Genomic DNA, 19222 nt, shown 5'->3' with positions numbered 1-19222 from the left:
TATATTTTATCAAAAATATATTAAATATACATATTAAATATACAAATTAAATATATAATTAACTAGATCATTTGTTACAAAAAATAAATAAATAAATATGTGGGTTCGTATAAATATTGATATGTTTTTGGTGATTTTGAAACCTTCTTTGATAATATTTGTGATATATTGTGTATGATGTATCTATAATGGAAAAAAAATGAAAGATATTTTAAAATGAGAAGAGACTATAAGATAAATATAAGATTATGAACAAATAAAAATAAATAAATTTACAAGTATTAAAGATGATTTTCACAATTAGGTTAGGATTGAATTTATGATAAAATAAAATAAATATTATAGATAGAAATTAAAGCGACTACATTATAATTAAGTTTAGTGATATAAAAGATAACTAGCATTTAGCCCGTGCATTTGCACGAGTAATAATATAAAAACCGTGAAAAAAAATTACGGATTACATTTTTTATTTTATTTTTAACCGTTTTAAGTTTATGGGTGAGTCAACCCACAATCCGACACAAGTATTCATTTACTCAACATCACTATATATTAGTTAATTAAAAAATTGAACTTATATTAATATAAAAACGTCCCGCGTTTATCAAATTTGGTGTTGAATTTAAAATATAAAGTCTTTGTAGCCTAGTTGGTTAAAGAGTTGTACTTATTTTGTTAGGTTGCAAGTTCGAAACATACCTCTAGCATTTTTAATTTTATTTTTAACCGTATTAAATTTAAAAACGGGTAAACCCACAATCCGACCCAAGTATCCAAATTAACCACAACTCTCGACCCGGCAATCCGGACACTTTAAAAATTAAGCATCATTACATATATATAGATTATAGTTAGTGATATAAAAGAGTCATTAAGAGATAAATTATTTTAATATATTATTATATTAGATATAATATGGAAAGAGAAAAAAATTAATATATTATATATAATATAAAGAGAAATAAGTAATATATATTATATAATATTGAGTGGGAAAAGAGGAAAAAATAGGCGTATTATAAGAAAATAAATATAATTTTATATATAGAGGAAAAAAGTTAGCGTATTATAAGGAAATAAATATAATATTATATAGATAGAGAAAAAGTTAGCATATTATAAGGAAATAAATATAATATTATACGGTAAAATATATATTTTATAATATACCATATTTAATTAATAATATTATATATTAAGAATCTAAAATTTGGGGCCCCTAAAAAATGGGGCCCTATGCAATTGTCTTGGTTGTATTACCCTCTAGTCGGCATGTTCTCGTGTAAAGCGCTTTAAATTAAGCTGTTTTATAGTAGAAAACGTGTAAAGCGCGTTTTATATTAAGTTGTTTTATAGCTCTCGTGTAAATTGCGTTTTACATTAAGTAATTTTACACTATTAATGAAACTAGCATGTATTCCGTGCATTTGCACAAATAATAATATAAAAAACCGTGAAAAAAAATATTATGGCAAAAATTTTATGGGCGGGTCAACTCACAATCCGACTCAAGTATCCATTTACTCTCACATATATCTAAATTAACCACAGCTCTCGACCCAGCAATCCGGACACTTTAAAAATTAAGCATCATTATATATATAGATTAGTTAGTTAAAAAGTTGAACTTTTATTGTTAAAATTTCACGCGTTTATTAAATTTTGGATTGAATTTAAAATATAAAGTGTTATTAGCCTAATTGGTTATAATGTTATACTTGTTTTGTTAGGTTGTAAGTTCGAACCATATCTAAAAAATTTTATTTTTATTTTTAACCGTTTTAAGTTTATGGGCGGGTCAACTCACAATCCGACCCAAGTATCCATTTACACTCACATATATCCAAATTAACCACATCTCTCGACCGGCAATCCGGACACTTTAAAAATTAAGCATCATTATGCATATATATATATAGATTAGTTAGTTAAAAAGTTGAACTTATATTGTTAAAATGTCACGCGTTTATCAAAATTTGGATTGAATTTAAAATATAAAGTGTTATTAGCCTAGTTGGTTAAAATGTTATACTTATTTTGTTAGGTTGTAAGTTCGAATCATACCTATAACATTTTTAATTTTATTTTTAACCGTTTTAAGTTTATGGACGGGTTAACCCACAATCCGACCCAAATATCCATTTACTCTCACATATATCCAAATTAACCACAGCTCTCGACCCGGCAATCCGGACACTTTAAAAATTAAGCATCATTATATATATATATAGATTAGTTAGTTAAAAAGTAGAACTAATATTGTTAAAATGTCCCGCGTTTATCAAATTTTGAGTTCAATTTAAAGTACAAAATGTTATTAGCTTAGTTGGTTAAAAAATTGTACTTGTTTTGTTAGGTTGCAAGTTCGAACCATACCTATAGCATTTTTAATTTTATTTTTAACCGTTTTAAGTTTATGGCCGGGTCAACCCACAATCCGACCCAAGTATCAATTTACTCTCACATATATCCAAATTAAGCACAGCTCTCGACCCGGCAATCCGGACACTTTAAAAATTAAACATCATTATATATATATAGATTAGTTAGTTAAAAAATTGAACTTATATTGTTAAAATGTCACGCGTTTATCAAATTTTGGGTTGAATTTAAAATATAAATTGTTATTAGCCTAGTTGGTTAAAAGGTTGTACTTGTTTTGTTAGGTTGCAAGTTCGAACCATACCTATAGCATTTTTAATTTTATTTTTAACCGTTTTAAGTTTATGGGCGGGTCAACCCACAATTCAGCCCAAGTATCCATTTATTCTCACATATATCCAAATTAAACACAGCTCTCGACCCGGCAATCCGGACACTTTAAAAATTAAGCATCATTATATATATATATATATAATGATGCTTAATTTTTAAAGTGTCCGGATTGCCGGGTCGAGAGCTGTGGTTAATTTGGATACTTGGGTCGGATTGTGGGTTGACCCGTTTTTAAATTTAAAACGGTTAAAAATAAAATTAAAAATGCTAGAGGTATGTTTCGAACTTGCAACCTAACAAAACAAGTACAACTCTTTAACCAACTAGGCTACAAAGACTTTATATTTTAAATTCAACACCAAATTTGATAAACGCGGGACGTCTTAATATTAATATAAGTTCAACTTTTTAACTAACTAAACTATAATGATGTTAAGTAAATTGATACTTGGGTCGGATTGTGGTAGACCCACCCATAAACTTAAAACGGTTAAAAATAAAATTAAAAATGTTATCCGTAATTTTTTTCACGGTTTTTTATATTATTACTCGTGCAAATGCACATGCTAATATATATAGATTAGTTAGTTAAAAAGTTGAACTTATATTGTTAAAATGTCACGCGTTTATCAAAATTTGGGTTGAATTTAAAATATAAAGTGTTATTAGCCTAGTTGGTTAAAAAGTTGTACTTGTTTTGTTAGGTTGCAAGTTCGAACCATACCTATAGCATTTTTAATTTTATTTTTAACCGTTTTAAGTTTATAGGCGGGTCAACCCACAATCCGACCCAAGTATCCATTTATTCTCACATATATCCAAATTAAACACAGCTCTCGACCCGGCAATCCGGACATTTTAAAAATTAAGCATCATTATATATATATATATATAGATTAGTTAGTTAAAAAGTAGAACTAATATTGTTAAAATGTCCCGCGTTTATCAAATTTTGAGTTGAATTTAAAATATAAAGTGTTATTAGCTTAGTTGGTTAAAATGTTGTACTTGTTTTGTTAGGTTGCAAGTTCGGACTATACCTATAGCATTTTTAATTTTATTTTTAACCGTTTTAAGTTTATGGGCGGGTCAACCCACAATCCGACCCAAATATCCATTTACTCTCACATATATCCAAATTAACCACAGCTCTCGACCCGGCAATCCGGACATTTTAAAAATTAAGCATCATTATATATATATATATATATATATATATATATATATATTTATATATAGATATGTTATCTCCCATCATTATTGTTGACATCATTGTTTGTTTCTTGAATATTAACAAAACAAAACCTTGTTAGATCTCCAAACAAAACTTAACATTTAAAACCAAGAAAACATAACCTTGTTAGTTCTCAAAAGCGTAAAGCGTACAATTTTCGAGAACAAGAAAGCTTGTTTCCGCCAAAAATTATTTTATGAAGTTTCGGTGATCTATTGAGCTTCCTTCCAGCAAAAAAAAACCGTGAATGATCTAGAGAGAGAAATCATAAATTATAATAAATTTGTAAAGTTGGAAGAGATGAGGATTGATGATGGAACGATTATAGATGGAGTGATGGAGCTAGAAAATATAATTTGAGATATTAACATGATAGAGGACAGAATGACATAACAAGGAACGAAATGGGTCGGAGTTGGGTTTCAGGTATATATATTTCTTTAAATCAACACAATTTTAATAATATAATATTTTGAAAAATTTTGATTGGCTAAGAACATGGGCACAAAGAGAGTTGGGAACCGAAAATCAGGACTGTTTTAAATTTAGAATGATAATGAACTCAGAGATAAATTATTATGTAACTTATTTTAAAATGACATGTAAAATCCTATAATGACACTCTATCATTATTTTTAAACTCATTTAAATTCACAAGAGATATTCAACCCAAAAACATTTAGTAGTAAAATGAAAAGAAATGACCCAATCAGTTTTTTAGAAATGTGGGTGATAGTAACAATGAACATTTAAATTAGACTATTTAAGTCCAAATCATTCTTTGTCATTATGAACATAAATATTATTTTCAATATGACAAAACATCCTGAGCCAGCAGATTGAATTGAAACGGTTGAAAGATTTCAAATGGTTTAACCAACTCACTCTTCAACAAACAACTATCTATTTGTTGATTAATTATTGTTAAAAATTATATGTTTGATTCTATTATAAATTTAAATTGTAATGAACGGGTTATTGGATTTATATTCTTAACTACTTAGCGTGTATAATGACATGAATATATTGAAACTTTAGCATTAACGAACTAACGTAAACTTTTCAATATATTAGCTCACTTTTCTGTAAGGTTATATATTCACTTAAATAAAAAAAATTATAAATAGAATTTAAGTTCGAAATCCATGACAATTAATTTTAATTTAAAATATAAAAAAACTAGTGATAAATTAAATTTCATATTTTATTTTTTATTTTATAAATAAAAATAATAGAGATTTCAATATTAAAAGAAATAGAAAAGTAAAAGGCCCGAATTATTACTTTATCAGATTCGGTCTAGAAGTTCAGGCCCAACTTATTTGAATTGTGTTTATTATAATAAATCAGTTTATATATAAAACGTTTCCCAAAATTTCCCGCCAAATGTTATGAGTGATTACTGGATTATCAATCTGTGATCTGGTATGTGTGTGTGTGTGTGAGAGAGAGAGATGAAGAATCAAAATCAGCTCTCATTAGCGAAGAAGGATCGTCGTCAAGATCACAATCGATCGAAACACACAGTTGAGAACAAGAAATCTCATGAAGTAAGTATGATTCAACATTTGTTGCAGATCCATTACCTGTTTCCATAACACACTATACAGGTTTTAATTGTTACGATTCACGCAGACTAGCAAAGAATGCATCGATTACTTCCTTACAACTCCATCTGAAGACGCATCGTCGGAATCTCTAACAGATAATATGGAGGTCTTCTCATTTTCAGAAGAAATCCACGACGAAGCTCAAATCCTGCAGTCTTTCAAAGTGAGATTACTTAACAATTGTTTTCATTCAGTTTATTCGCACATGTTTAGGATTTTTAAATCTTAATCAGTAGAATTGATTTTAGTACATTTTTTCAACGCATCAGAACTTTACGGAATCTCCAATTCCAACAGTTTCACCATCGTCATCATCCTCTGCAATTACTGTTCATAAGGATGAAGCAGGGAAAACAACTACAATTGATTCAGATTGTGGAATGAGTAGATTCATAGAGGTCGAGATTGTGATTAGTTATCTCAGGGAAGCTCGTCTTCAGATACTGAATTCAGTTCATGTTGATGGCGGTTCTAAGAGTATTGTTGATGCCTTGATCGATTTAGTAATTTCAAATCTAGATGGTATGTCTGGAGATAATAAGGACAGGTTGCCTAACCTTGTTACAGTAAAAACTCATATTCTGTTTCTCCTCTTTGCTACTTGTATTCTTGTTGCTTTTATGATTGCTTTGTTCAGCACGAGAGGACCAGAAAGATTAACTGAACCACCGCCAACTTAAGTCCAGGTATCTTTCGCAATCGCGAATATGTCATGAATGTCTATCAATTGTGGCTTGATGGATTGACAGTTTGACACTAATAACATGTAAAAGGATCTTGGCTAACGATATTTTATGATCTTCAGGTTAAATAAGAGGCATATCAATGCTGTAAGGATTGAACTTGTGATAGTTTCTTATTCTGCATACTATGATGATCATTGCTGTAGAGAATGAATTTGTAATTGTGTGATTAGAACATGAATCACAAACAATTTGATTAAACTCTTCTTATTAGTTGTAGTTATTATTGCTGAATCTGAAAAGAATGCTTTTATTGTGTCTTGTTATTAATGGATGTTTATGGCTTTGATTTCTTAGCTGCACATCTATGCAAACAATGAGCATATAATATCTATCATTCAGTATGAACCCTACTTTGTGGAAATCCAACCCTAGAATTGGAGAATTCTGATCCTTTATATGGCTTGATGTTGGGATTTTGGATCCTAACAATTCAATCCAAGTGAGCTTCTTGGCTCTTACCATATGAGCTTGCTTACCTGTGGTGGGTTCAATGCTACAACATAAATATTTGTAGTTTGGTTCCTGGACCTGGTCTATCTGACACAGAGATGGTGGATGGTGCCATAATTTGGGGAGGAAGAGGACTAGACCAGCTCATGATTGCTTGAAAGGTAAAATCATTGTTAAATTTCAGACACTTATTATTACAAGCTAGCTAGCTAGCAGTTACAGCTTATCTGTTCACTGATTTCAAATAAAACTTATTATTATTATGTCTTTTAGATTGATAGTTTAAAGTTTGAACTGGTAGCTTTATCCCAAACTAGCAGTTCATGTGGTTAGAAGCATTGAGCATGATTTTCAGTACCAAATAATATAAAAATGCCAGAGCTCATAGACAAGCATCAGACACACACACTTTAGTATGTTTAGACCTAATTGGGAAGGTGTTGGAATCCCACTAACTCATAATCATGGGGTTCTAAAATGTCATATCCACATGCTTTTTGTGTAGCTCTATTTGGAAACACTTTCAAGATCTCGAGTTTATTAATAGTTTAATTTAGAAAGTCAGCACGACTTCTCCCTGCATTATTTTACTTTAACTTAAGTTGTTTTTAGTAGAAATCGAAGGAACACTACTTTTAACCTTGTTACCCAACTTAAGTGTTATAATTAGTTAGTAATCTTTAACCTTAGTTGTCTATATTTAATTATTTAATTAAAAAAACTTCAAAATAATAATATCCAATTAGTAGTCTAGTCAACAGCCACCTCACAGCCTCTAATGCCTAGTCATTATTATTTGTACTAAAACAAAAGTGAAGACTCTGTTCTTATACCAAAATATAATAATTATAATGTCAGCCCACAACTTTATGATAAATCTGAATAGCTTTGAAGGCTCTGTTTTTTCTTCTATATATATTTATGAATGAATTAATGTTCATATTTATATTTGAATTGTTTATACTATTCCATTATATTATAATGTAGATTAATTGTTGTATCTTCTTCATTTCCCCCAAATCATTGATCACTACTAAGTGGAGTCCAACACCGTCCACCCAAATTGGATCATATTTAGATACGATATATAAGTGGGGTGCGAAAATTTAGTATTACAAGAATTAAACTTAAATTTAATATGAGAGAAAATTTTCATTTTCTAAATTCAATTTTGTCCTATCATTCTAGACCCACTAAATTATTTTTACTTTATCGTAAATATTTTGATGCACATAATTATTTTATTTAAATAATTTTTTTTAAGGTAATATTCAGAAATTGTGTGTTATGGTATGTTGAGGCGGTGGCGCGCGTGGCACTCACTGTGATTCCTTTTGAAGCTTTTAACTACTACTCTATTCATTTCTCTCCTGACTCTTCCACTTCTCAATCGTCTCTCTCTCTATATACACATCCGATTGAGAAATCTAAGCAGGTGGATCTATTGATTGAACTAATCTGAGGCTGATAAGTGTTTGAATTTTGAATCAATCGGCTTCGGAAGCAACATTGCTCGGTAAGCATTTCGATTCTTATCGTCTATGTCTTCTTTACTAATCTCGAATCCAGTAACCGACCTCCAAGTTACGAGACGGAAGAAGAGGAAGAAGATCACACATACACATGATCAAGTTCAGAATCCATCTCAAAACTCAATTCAATGGAAATCCGAACTGCAGCAACAAGTTTACTCCTCAAAACTCTTACAAGCTCTCCGCCATGTCCGGTTAAGTTCTTCTCCTTCACCAACGTGCCGTGGACGTGCAGTGCGGGAAGCTGCGGACAGAGTATTAGCAGCCACAGCTAAAGGAAGGACGAGATGGAGTTGCGCGATTCTTACTAGACGGATGAAGATAAAATTCTCGAAGAACAGAAGACTGAGGACGACGAAGACGACGGTTACGGCTGGTAACAGATTGAGTATTTTGCGACGTAAGTCAAAGAACTTGCAGGCGGCAGTACAGAGGAAAGTTAGGTTCCTTGGCCGTTTGATTCCTGGTTGTAGGAAGGAATCGCATCCGGTTATTCTAGAAGAAGCAAGTGATTACATATTGGCATTGCAGATGCAAATCAGAGCTATGAGTTCCCTTGCGGATATGCTCTCGAGCTCGATTTCAGATGCATTGCCTTCTACTCAATCTCCTCCTCCTCCTCCGATCTGATCTGATTTCTGGTTTGGAATTTCGATTTCGATTTCCATCTATCTATCTATATGCTGCTAGGAAGATGACTGTAGTACATTTAGCCGCCTATAATGAAGAAATAAAAACAATGAATCGATCCTACTTTTCTTCTTCTTCTTCTTCTTCTCATAATAATTCTTTAATTGGATAGTAGATCTGAAGGTAAAAAGATATATACATTGATTGAAATCATCATATTGAATGGTTGTTTGTTTATGATTGTTTAGTTTGATTGATATTTCTTAGCAGGTGTGGTGTGTTTTAACTGTATTGATATTTTCTTTTACTGAGTGTGGATGGGAACAAAGGAAAGGAAGAAGACAACAAACAAATAATAATGGAGGAGAAGGACACTTGACAACACTTCTTCTTCTTCTACTACTTCTAGTACAGAGACGACAGAGAAGATAGCAGAAATGGTTGTGGCTAGGCTAAGGCTAAAGCTAAAGCAGCCTAGATAGAGGTTAGATCTTATTCCCTGTCTAAATAGGGTAAATATAGTAACTAGTATTATTATTATTTGTTTATGAAATTCTGTCATATACCATGTGGATCTGGTGGTTGTCCCCACCATAACCCTAACTCCTAAGCTTCTCTTTTGATCTCTATCTCTTTAACATGCATCTTGACAAAATTGTACAAACTATTCCCCATCCAAAACCATCACCCTTCAACTTTTTCCAGAAACCAAATATATATATATATATATATATATACAACTTATTTATTAATAACTCTATATCTTGTAGAAATCATTCACATAGATAAAAAACAAAAAAAATTGTATTCATATGAGAACTAGATAAATGATTATGGAACTTGTACAATTTTTATAGTCATGGTATGTGCCACGGCTAGGCAACCCTATCCACAAAAACTAATATATATATTATCTTTATTTTTTTATAACTATGCATATTTGGTCTCTGGTTTGATCTTGGATTTTTATATAAAAAAATATTATATTAAATTTTTTATAAACATTTAAAAAATACAATATCCCAAATTATTTCTTCTTAATATATTTTGAATGCACATGGGAGATCTGATGGACATGTAAGTCCATGAATATTATTTTTTTATTTATAGCAATTTAAGTTTAGTAAATTGGTTGATTAATTATATTCAATCTGTTTGATCATTTGTATAATTAATTGTAATATAAAATACTACAACAACAAAAAAAAAGATAATTTGTTGAGAGGGGGGTTTATTTATATTGTTGTTGAACCTGTGTCGTCTTTTTGGTAAAATAAAATTATACTTTATTTAAATAATGAAAATTGAGATAATTTGAATATGGTATAATTTATGCATTTCCGTGTAGAACTCAACTCAACTCAACCGGTCAGAGTTTATTTTCAACCAAAGACATGTGGCTATAATTCTTAACAGTGTATCTAATTGTGTGTGACTGTGTGAGAGAGAATATAATAATTGATGATATATGGACAACGTGCTTCATTTACACATGCGGACATGTCCCTAACCTCAAGGGAAATTGGATGAAATGACCCTACAAATAAGGCTATTTGCATCCGTGGTCACCAGATAATTGAAATTGATCTGGTGACCACTTAATTTTTTTTGGACGAAATTACCCTTTTCGCGTAACGCGAAGGGACTTCGCGTTTCGCGAAGTGAGACTCTGTGAAAAGTCCAGAATACCCTTACTATATAATAAAATCCGGCCATCTTTTTTCATTTCTTTTCTTCTTCTTCTCTCTCTTCCCTTCCTCTTTTCTCCTCCTTCTCTCTAATCTCGCCGGCGACGGAGTTCAACGGCGGCACTCAATGAGCTCCACGACGAGCACAAGCACTGTAACAATTGGTAAGTTTATGTATTTCAAGTTTATTGTTGTTCATTTATGCATTTTCGAATCACTGCGTTGTTTAGGGTTTCATCTGATGATACTTCCCGTTTCGCTAAGTACTTCCCGTTTCGCTAAGTACTTCCCGTTTCGCTAAGTACTTCCCGTTTCGCTAAGTACTTCCCGTTTCGCGAAGGGTTTCCATTTCACAGTATTAATTATCCCGTTTCCAATTTATCTTGCAGCCGAAGTTTTCGTTTTCTATAATGGAGAGTGGAAAGTTGATGCTAATGGAATATGGTTTTTTGATGCCTCTTCAATCAAAACATTGGATTTACCCCAAAGTACTCGTTATGCTGAATTAATTGATAAACTCCATGAAAGACTTCAAGTGCAGAAATCTACCTATGATTTAGTGCTGCAAGTGAAGTATGATATTCCGAATATCACAAATCCTAAACCCGTTTTTATTGAAGATGATGAGGATCTGAACATATATTTATCACGCTTGATTTTGGGTAGAACTGTGTCACCATTGTTTGTGTCTGTAGTAGAGAAGTCACAATTTACTAAAGAAAAGATACCACTACTTACCTACCCAACTCAAGAAAGTATTCTCCCACAATTTACTCAGAAAATTGTACCAGAAGCTTTACCCTCGGAGGTCTTTGTTGAAAGTAATGAAGCCGGAGATAACTCTTTGCCTCACATCCCACTTACTCAGGACTTGCATGCATCGTTACCTACACCGCATAGTGCGAGAAGAGCATCAACGGGTACACCTACTAGTGCAAGAAGATCATCATTTGGTACACCATGTAGTGCAAGAAGGTCATCATTTGGTACACCATCGACAGACATATCACCGACAGACATATCACCGACAGACCCCTCATTTGCGTTGGCGTTAACTACTGAAACTGTATTGGAAGTCGGTGCCTTCTTTGAAAATAAAAAAGAACTACAACTGATGCTATATAAATATGCGATGGCTAATCATTTTGAATTCAAGGTGGAGAAGTCAAGAAAACATCTTTGGTATGTGAAATGTTTGGATGAGAAATGCAAATGGAGATTGCGTGCCGTGAAAGGTAAATTATCTGAGATGTTTGAGATCCGGAAATTCGACCAACAACACTCATGCTTTGACATTGGTAGCTTCATCTTTCAACCAATTCTGTAATTGAACCAACAACTCATCATCAAATTTTTGAAGGGGATTGATAGTTAATGGATCATTCGTCTTTGGCTGTTTTGACAAAGAAGGGTTGGTGTAGTCTTCATCTTTCTTCTGCTTCCTCACTCTTTTTTTGGGAACTACTCCTTTAGGTGGAGTGTTGTATAATTGGAAGTCATCATCATCGTTCTCATCATTCCCAGCCCTCGAATCCTTCCCATCCTTCCCATCGTTCTCATCCTTCCCATCCGTGGCATCCTTCTCAACCTTGACTTTCTTCTCAACCTTCCCAACCTTGAGTTTAACCTTCCCAACCTTGACTTTCTTCTCAACCTTCTCAACCTTCTCAACCTTGACCTTATCCTTCTTTTTCTCAATTATTTCTTACATCATATCGGAGAGCAACATCTCCCCACCATCCACCTTTACATCATTCTCAGTCTCACCACCATCCACCTTCACATCAGTCTCAATCTCCCCACCATCCTCCTTTACATCATTCTCAGTCTCACCACCATCCACCTTCACATCAGTCTCAATCTCCCCACCATCCTCCTTCACATTAACACTCTCAGTTTTATCCTCCACCTTCACACCATCCACCTTCACATCGTCCACCTTCACATCGTTCTCAATCTCCCCACCATCCACCTTCACATTAACACTCTCAGTTTTATCCTCCACCTTCCGATCCGTCATCTCCATCTCATTCGTTATCATCTCCTCCACCTTCCCATCCTGCAAAAATAGAATAACAGTGTGGTCAGCGTTTACTTCCCGAAACATATGACTTCGCTAAGTAAAACTTACTTCAGTTATATCCTCCACCTTCTCACTCTCCTCCTCCACCTTCCCATCCTTCATCTCCATCTCATTCGTCTTCATCTCCTCCACATTCCCTTCCTGCAAAAATAAAACAACACTGTGGTTAGTTAAGAACAACAAAAGATAATTACTTAACGAAGCGTTAAGTACTTAACGAAGCGTTAAGTACTTAACGAAGCGTTAAGTACTTAACGAAGCGATAAGTATCTTCATCTTACCTCAGTCTTGCCCTTCTTTTCCAATTTGCTCTTCTTCTTCTTCTTCTTCTTCCTCTCCTCCTCCATACTATCTAATTTGACAATTAACGTGGCCATCCTTTGGTTGGATTTGGCTAATAACTGTTCGCACATACTAACAACCAACTTTTTCATATAAGCCTTGTGATTTGTTTGAGTTTCTTCGTAAGCTGTTTTCATCTCTTTGAGCTCCTCCTTCACCTCTTTGATGAGTTCCTCCTTCAGCGCTTTTACCTCCTCTTTCAGCTCTTCACATTTACATCCAACAGAAGATGTTGGAGGTAATCCAGGACTAGTAGCGGATGGAGGGCTAGGAATGTGGGCAGGACTAGATTCATAAGCAAGCTTCCTCTTCAGGTTTACGGCTTCTTTGAGATTAAGCGCAGCCTTTCTCTTCCGGGTGTTTGGTTTGGAAGTAGGTTCTTCATGTTCATCCTCAGGTTCACTTCCCTCCTCTTCATCATCATAATCCTCCTTCACTAACTTCCCTTCTGTAAATCCCTCAAAAAATTCATCAGTTGACTCATCTATTTGTTCAAAGTCCTCACCACTGTATAACCTCTTCTCCATGGAGGACTCTTCCATCTCAGTCAGATCCGTTGTCTCCAGGACAGTCTTTATCTCGATCAAGGTGTTCTTCCTGTTGGAATGATAGACTAACAACCTTGGGCGTAGAGGATCATTAAGCTCATTCTTTCTAGCAAATTTAGGAACAAAACCTTTGATGACCTCATATGTCCACACTTGAAATGCCAGTGCAAACCCATAAATGTTATAAGCAAAAGGAGCATAAGGATCAGTAGTACTCTTCTTCTTCTTCTTATAATATGTGTGACTGAGATGTCTCATGTTCTTGTTCAAACCCTTGAGGGTGGCTCTAAAGGTCACTTTCCCCCAAGGAAATCGGAGGAAACTTTCCTCGTCTTCGACCATGTGGAGGATTTTGGCAAATACCACCCTCCTTGGGTCAAATGAAAATAGGTACAGGCAAATCAAGCATACCAGCCCCATCTTCCAGGCATCTTCCTTATCTCTACATCTCAAAAAAGCAGTCTCCAAGTCTTGCATTACTACACTCGACTTCCCTTTAAAATATTTTACCAACAGAGGTGGACAAGATAAGTCTCCAAGTACTTAACGCTTCGCTAAGTACATAACGCTTCGCTAAGTACTTAACGCTTCGTTAAGTAACTAGCAGAAACGATATCATCTGCAAATATCATCACAGCCAAAAGAACAATCAATAAGATGAACCAATATGAACTAATAAACCAATATATGAACAAATATGAACATATATGAACAAATATAACCCAATATGAACAAATATGATTCAATATGAACAAATATCACCAAAAAGAACATATTTAGGGTTAGGGTTTCATTAAGAAATACAAATAAGAACATAAATCTGTTATACAAACATAGATTCGGGGATTAGGTTTCTTATCTTGTAGATTTCATTCATAATAGTCGACGTCGCCGGAGTTTACGCCGCCGGCGACAAAATCCGGAGGAAAGAAAGGAGGAGAGAGAAAGAAAATGAGAGAAATGAAAAAATTTGAGTATATATATCAAGACTGTTTCACTTCGCGAAACGCGAACTCCCTTCGCGTTACGCGAAAAGGGTAAAATCGTCAAAAAAAAAATAAGTGGTCATCAGATCAAAAATTATTAAACATTACCACGGATGCAAATAGCCTTATTTGTAGGGTCATTTCATCCAATTTCCCAACCTCAATATATTGAAACAGTACCATTTTAACACTTTGAATCGAAAAGCATTAATTCAAGTTAATTAACAACACCCATTAATTATCAATTGGCTGAGGATAATGAATCACAGCCTAAGTATATTTGAATTGGAAACAAAATTAATTCTTACTTAGGAAATTGATGCTATCTAAAATATACACATATTTAGATTTACTCAATTTTCATACTTTATACACTTTCCTAATTATTATGTTTAACTTGAACAAGTTTATATATTTACTCAATGATAAACAATACTATAGGTATAAATTGTAAGGAGTATAAATTCTAAAAAGGTATTAAAACCTAGGTTAGTAGTGTTTAGTTGGAAATATAAAATATGTATAATTCATATAGGTTTTATTATTTTGTGTTTGATTAGTGATATAGGTTTTATTATTTTGTGTTTGATTAGTGGTATAAGTAAGTAGTAAAAATTATAAAAATTATTTTATTTTTATATTTATATAAATTATTTTTAATTATTATTTTAATATTTATTTTAAATATAGTTAATTATTAATTATATTAAAATTAATAAAAATAATATTTCATTATCATTTATTTTTATAAATAATATTATTACATACAGTTTATATTTTTTATATATAATTTCTTTTAATTTAACTTATATAGTTATATAAATAAAAATTATATATATTAATTAATATTTAATAATTATATTTAAAATATTATTATAAATATTTGTATATTTAAAAAAATATTATTTTTTTATAAAATAAAATATTATTAATAATAATTTTATAAAATAATATTGAAATTATAATGATATAATTATTTATTTATTAATATTATTATTTAAATTATAAATTGTTAAATATAAATTAATATTTAATTATAGTTTATTATTATATTTTAAATATAATACAAAAAGAAATAAAATATGAATAATTTTATAAAAGTAAAGGATAAAATAGGAATATTGAATTTTATAAAATTTAATATGTTTTGTATCAGGTAAGAGTATGTATTATCTTATATTTTCTTTTAAGTATAATTTATACTCAAATAATTATTAATTAAATAACAACTATAATTTACTATAGGTATAATTTTTATTTTATCTACATTTATAAACCTAGCCCTGAGATGTATTTTGAAATAGAATTAAATGAGTTTTAGTTTAACATTGATGCAATTTAAATTCTCTCTCAACACAAAAGCTTCTTATTTAATTTTCATTAAAAATAATTTAAATTAAAGTACGTACAATCTTAATTATATTATAAAAAAAATAAAGAAATGAAGAAGCCAAATAATTAATTTTAACAACTTTATTATTATTGGGCCTATAAAGTGAAGATAAGAAAACTATTGGGCCTAACATTATACTGGACTAGCAAATCAACGTTATAGAAAGTTAGTGGACCCCTTGTTTGTTAGAATAAAGAAATTCTTAGGCCTAAAAACCTTCTAAACCGGGCCTGGTACATTGTTGCACTAAAGAAAGAGAGTAAAATTTTGGCTGAAATTGGACCTTAGCTGACCATTTCGTTAATTTTAATGAAAAGTTTGAGTCGATAAAAGGATGTTTAATAAAAAAAAATTTAATTTAGGTCAGGGTAGTTAAAATAATTTTAAAAAAAATAACTTTTATTGAAAAGAGCATCAAATAGAGAAGAAAAAAAATAAAATAAGAAATAAAAAAACATGTTACTTTTCAAATTATACTAAGATATTAAAAAAAAATTCGTCAAAATAAGGCTTCTTATCATGATACAATTGAGATTTCAAACCTCACAACTTGGGACTTGGAATTCCTTAATGTTAAAGTTAAACAAAATAAAAATAATGTTTTGTTCGATAAATAATATTTATAAATAAATAAAATATTCATGTCACTAGTTTAACTACTAAAATTCAGCGAATTGAAATAGTCAAAACCATCAATTTACTGAAAATTTGATAGCTAAGCTAGTGACATAAATATTTATTTACTTATATTTATATAATAAATTAGCAACATTTAAAACCGTTGAGATAAATTTAATAATAAAAAGTCATAAATAATAAGGTTTAAAAAAAAATGTCTGAAATCTCAGTTGATCTCTAATAAGGAGCTCAATTTAATAATTCCACTTTAGAAAAATTGTTCTAATACACATGTTTCAATTATGTTCATTTTTTTTTTTTCCATGAGTTACATAATTACAGTTCTTAATTGTGTTAGGCAGACATTCCAAACTTCTTTTGCATATTTTGACGGCTAACATGTCATTGTAGTCACTATTGTCTCTTTCAAGCTTGAAATTTAGACCCAAAATGCATTTTAAATCTCCCTAAAAGTGGTTCACATGATGATGCATATATAGTTAAACGTTGAAAACTTTGAGAAGATATGACAATTAAGTTGAATTATTAATAGTTAGATAGATTAAATAAAATTGTAGCCTAATAATATCAATTGATTTAACTGGTTGGCAAGGCTCCACTCATTCTCTATGACTCTATCTCCAACCAAAAAAATCAACTCAATCCTTAATATGCTATTTTTTCATCTTAATTAACCAATATTTAATTATTGAAAACCTAGAATAATAATCCATCAACTCATGCTTTTTCATTGAATAAAAAAACTAAATAGTTAACAAAATGATGTCACTTATAATCAATATATAAAATGTTATAAAATTCGAGCTCTCGATTAAAAATTAGGTCATAGACAAATCAAACAAAATACACTAACATCGACTTATTCCATTTGTTTAGGTCAAGAAGCAGCATTTTGTTTAAAATCAATAGAGATTGAATATTAGTATTGAGGGTTAGAAAATATACAATACTTTCATGGGTTAGTTGTTTATATTTAAATACAATGGAAAAAAATGTACATGGAAATAGTATAAGAAAGATAAGATTAAAATAATGTTTATATTATGATTAGATAACCTACAACATATAAGGTTACACCAAATCATGACCGATTGATATATTATTGAAAATATTTGTCAAAAAAATATCTCAAAAATTATATTTGTAAAAGATTGTGTAATGATTTAATATATATATATATATATATATATATATATATATATATATATATATAATTAATTAAGAAATCAATCTAAATAATAATTCAAAAAACATATTTATCTTAAACCAAAATAAATAAAAGATTTTTGAATAGATTTAGTAGAGGGTTCTCATTTATTATTGTTATTATTATTAAAAACGCATTCTAATAATTTACTAAATAAAAAAAAAGATATATATTAAAATAAAATAAATGTCAGGGCTTGGGGAACCTTTGCTTTGTTGTAGTCTTTCAAGATTGCGTGTTCCAGAGTTGAAATTTGAGAATCCGACATTAACCCTTTTTACATTATATCATTTAAATGTCTATTATATATTTTTGTAATGGAAATATATAATAACTTTTATTCTTTTGTATATCATAATATTTAATTATTTCAATATAAATAACTAAAACTGTTATTAATTATAGAAAAAACATAAAAAGTATAATAGCTAGATTCCTATTTTAAATGAAAGAATTATAAATATAACATTGTACAAAGAAGATTGAATTATATGTTATTGAACATGTTTTTATTATCGATTGGGACTAGTATTTGAAGTCTATCGTGGAATAGTACTGAGATTCATTATGTGAGATTCATTCGGCAATGTTCGAGTCTTTAAAAAATTGTTGAAAAGTTTGGATTGATGCAGCCGATATGTCCGACCTACATATTTGAGTTATCATCTAAATTATTTTTTATGCACTATCTGGTTGAAAAAAAATCGTCGAATTTTCAATAACCGTGGTCGTCCGATGCGTATCAATAATATTATTATTATGTTTTCTGATATTCGTCCAGGAAAGTCATTGTACGTAGTCTGTCGGGAAGTTAATCGTTCTTCTCGAGAATTTATGAGCTCGATAATTTATTAAGTATTATTTTTTTTATTTCATTTTCATATAATGTTTTTTCGTTATATTTAAACGATTTTTATTTTATTTTTAATATATATGGACTTTTTTTTTAAAAATAAAATAAAAGTTATTGTATATGTTTTCTTATTTATTAGAAAGTTAGCACGCTGTGTCCCATTTCAATTAAGACATTTTAGTCGTAATTAAACTCGTAACCTTTTATTTTTTAAGCCCAATTATTGACATTTGAATTAACTTAATTGATTTTTTAACTGTTTTATTTTATTTTTAAATTGATCTCACATAATTAGTGATTTTCTTATTAGATATTGTGGTTAACCAAAAAACTAATGTTATGACATAACTTTTATTCATATATAGCAAGCCAGATATGTATATATATTACTTTTTAATTTCAATTAAATAGGTCTTGATCAGTCATTATAATTTAAAGAACTTAAATTTTTTATATATTATGGATGGGACTCATTTGTCTATATGTGCTCACCTTCTTCAGATGGGAGTGGAATCTCTCCTTTTATCTACTTAAATATATATATAATATATTTTGAAAGTCAA

At 30.5% G+C, this 19222-nt stretch overlaps 2 protein-coding genes across 2 annotated transcripts; both read left to right on the top strand.

The window, feature by feature from the left end:
- The first annotated feature begins 5591 nt into the window (after positions 1-5591).
- On the top strand, positions 5592-6243 carry LOC124928826. The gene is made up of 2 exons (XM_047469080.1): positions 5592-5725; positions 5832-6243. Exons 1-2 carry the CDS (start codon positions 5663-5665, stop codon positions 6240-6242), a joined length of 474 nt encoding a protein of 157 aa, XP_047325036.1. The 5' UTR covers positions 5592-5662; the 3' UTR covers position 6243.
- Positions 6244-8084: 1841 nt separating this feature from the next.
- Positions 8085-9575, top strand: LOC124921314 (transcription factor bHLH148-like). The gene has a single exon (XM_047461951.1). The coding sequence runs from the start codon at positions 8300-8302 to the stop codon at positions 8918-8920; it is 621 nt and encodes a 206-aa protein (XP_047317907.1). The 5' UTR covers positions 8085-8299; the 3' UTR covers positions 8921-9575.
- Positions 9576-19222: the final 9647 nt, after the last annotated feature.

Source organism: Impatiens glandulifera, chromosome 1, assembly GCF_907164915.1.
Source record: "Impatiens glandulifera chromosome 1, dImpGla2.1, whole genome shotgun sequence".
In the NCBI taxonomy this organism is placed as follows: Eukaryota; Viridiplantae; Streptophyta; class Magnoliopsida; order Ericales; family Balsaminaceae; genus Impatiens; species Impatiens glandulifera.
Note: the sequence above shows the minus strand (reverse complement) of the source record. Positions and strands in the feature narration are given on the sequence as shown.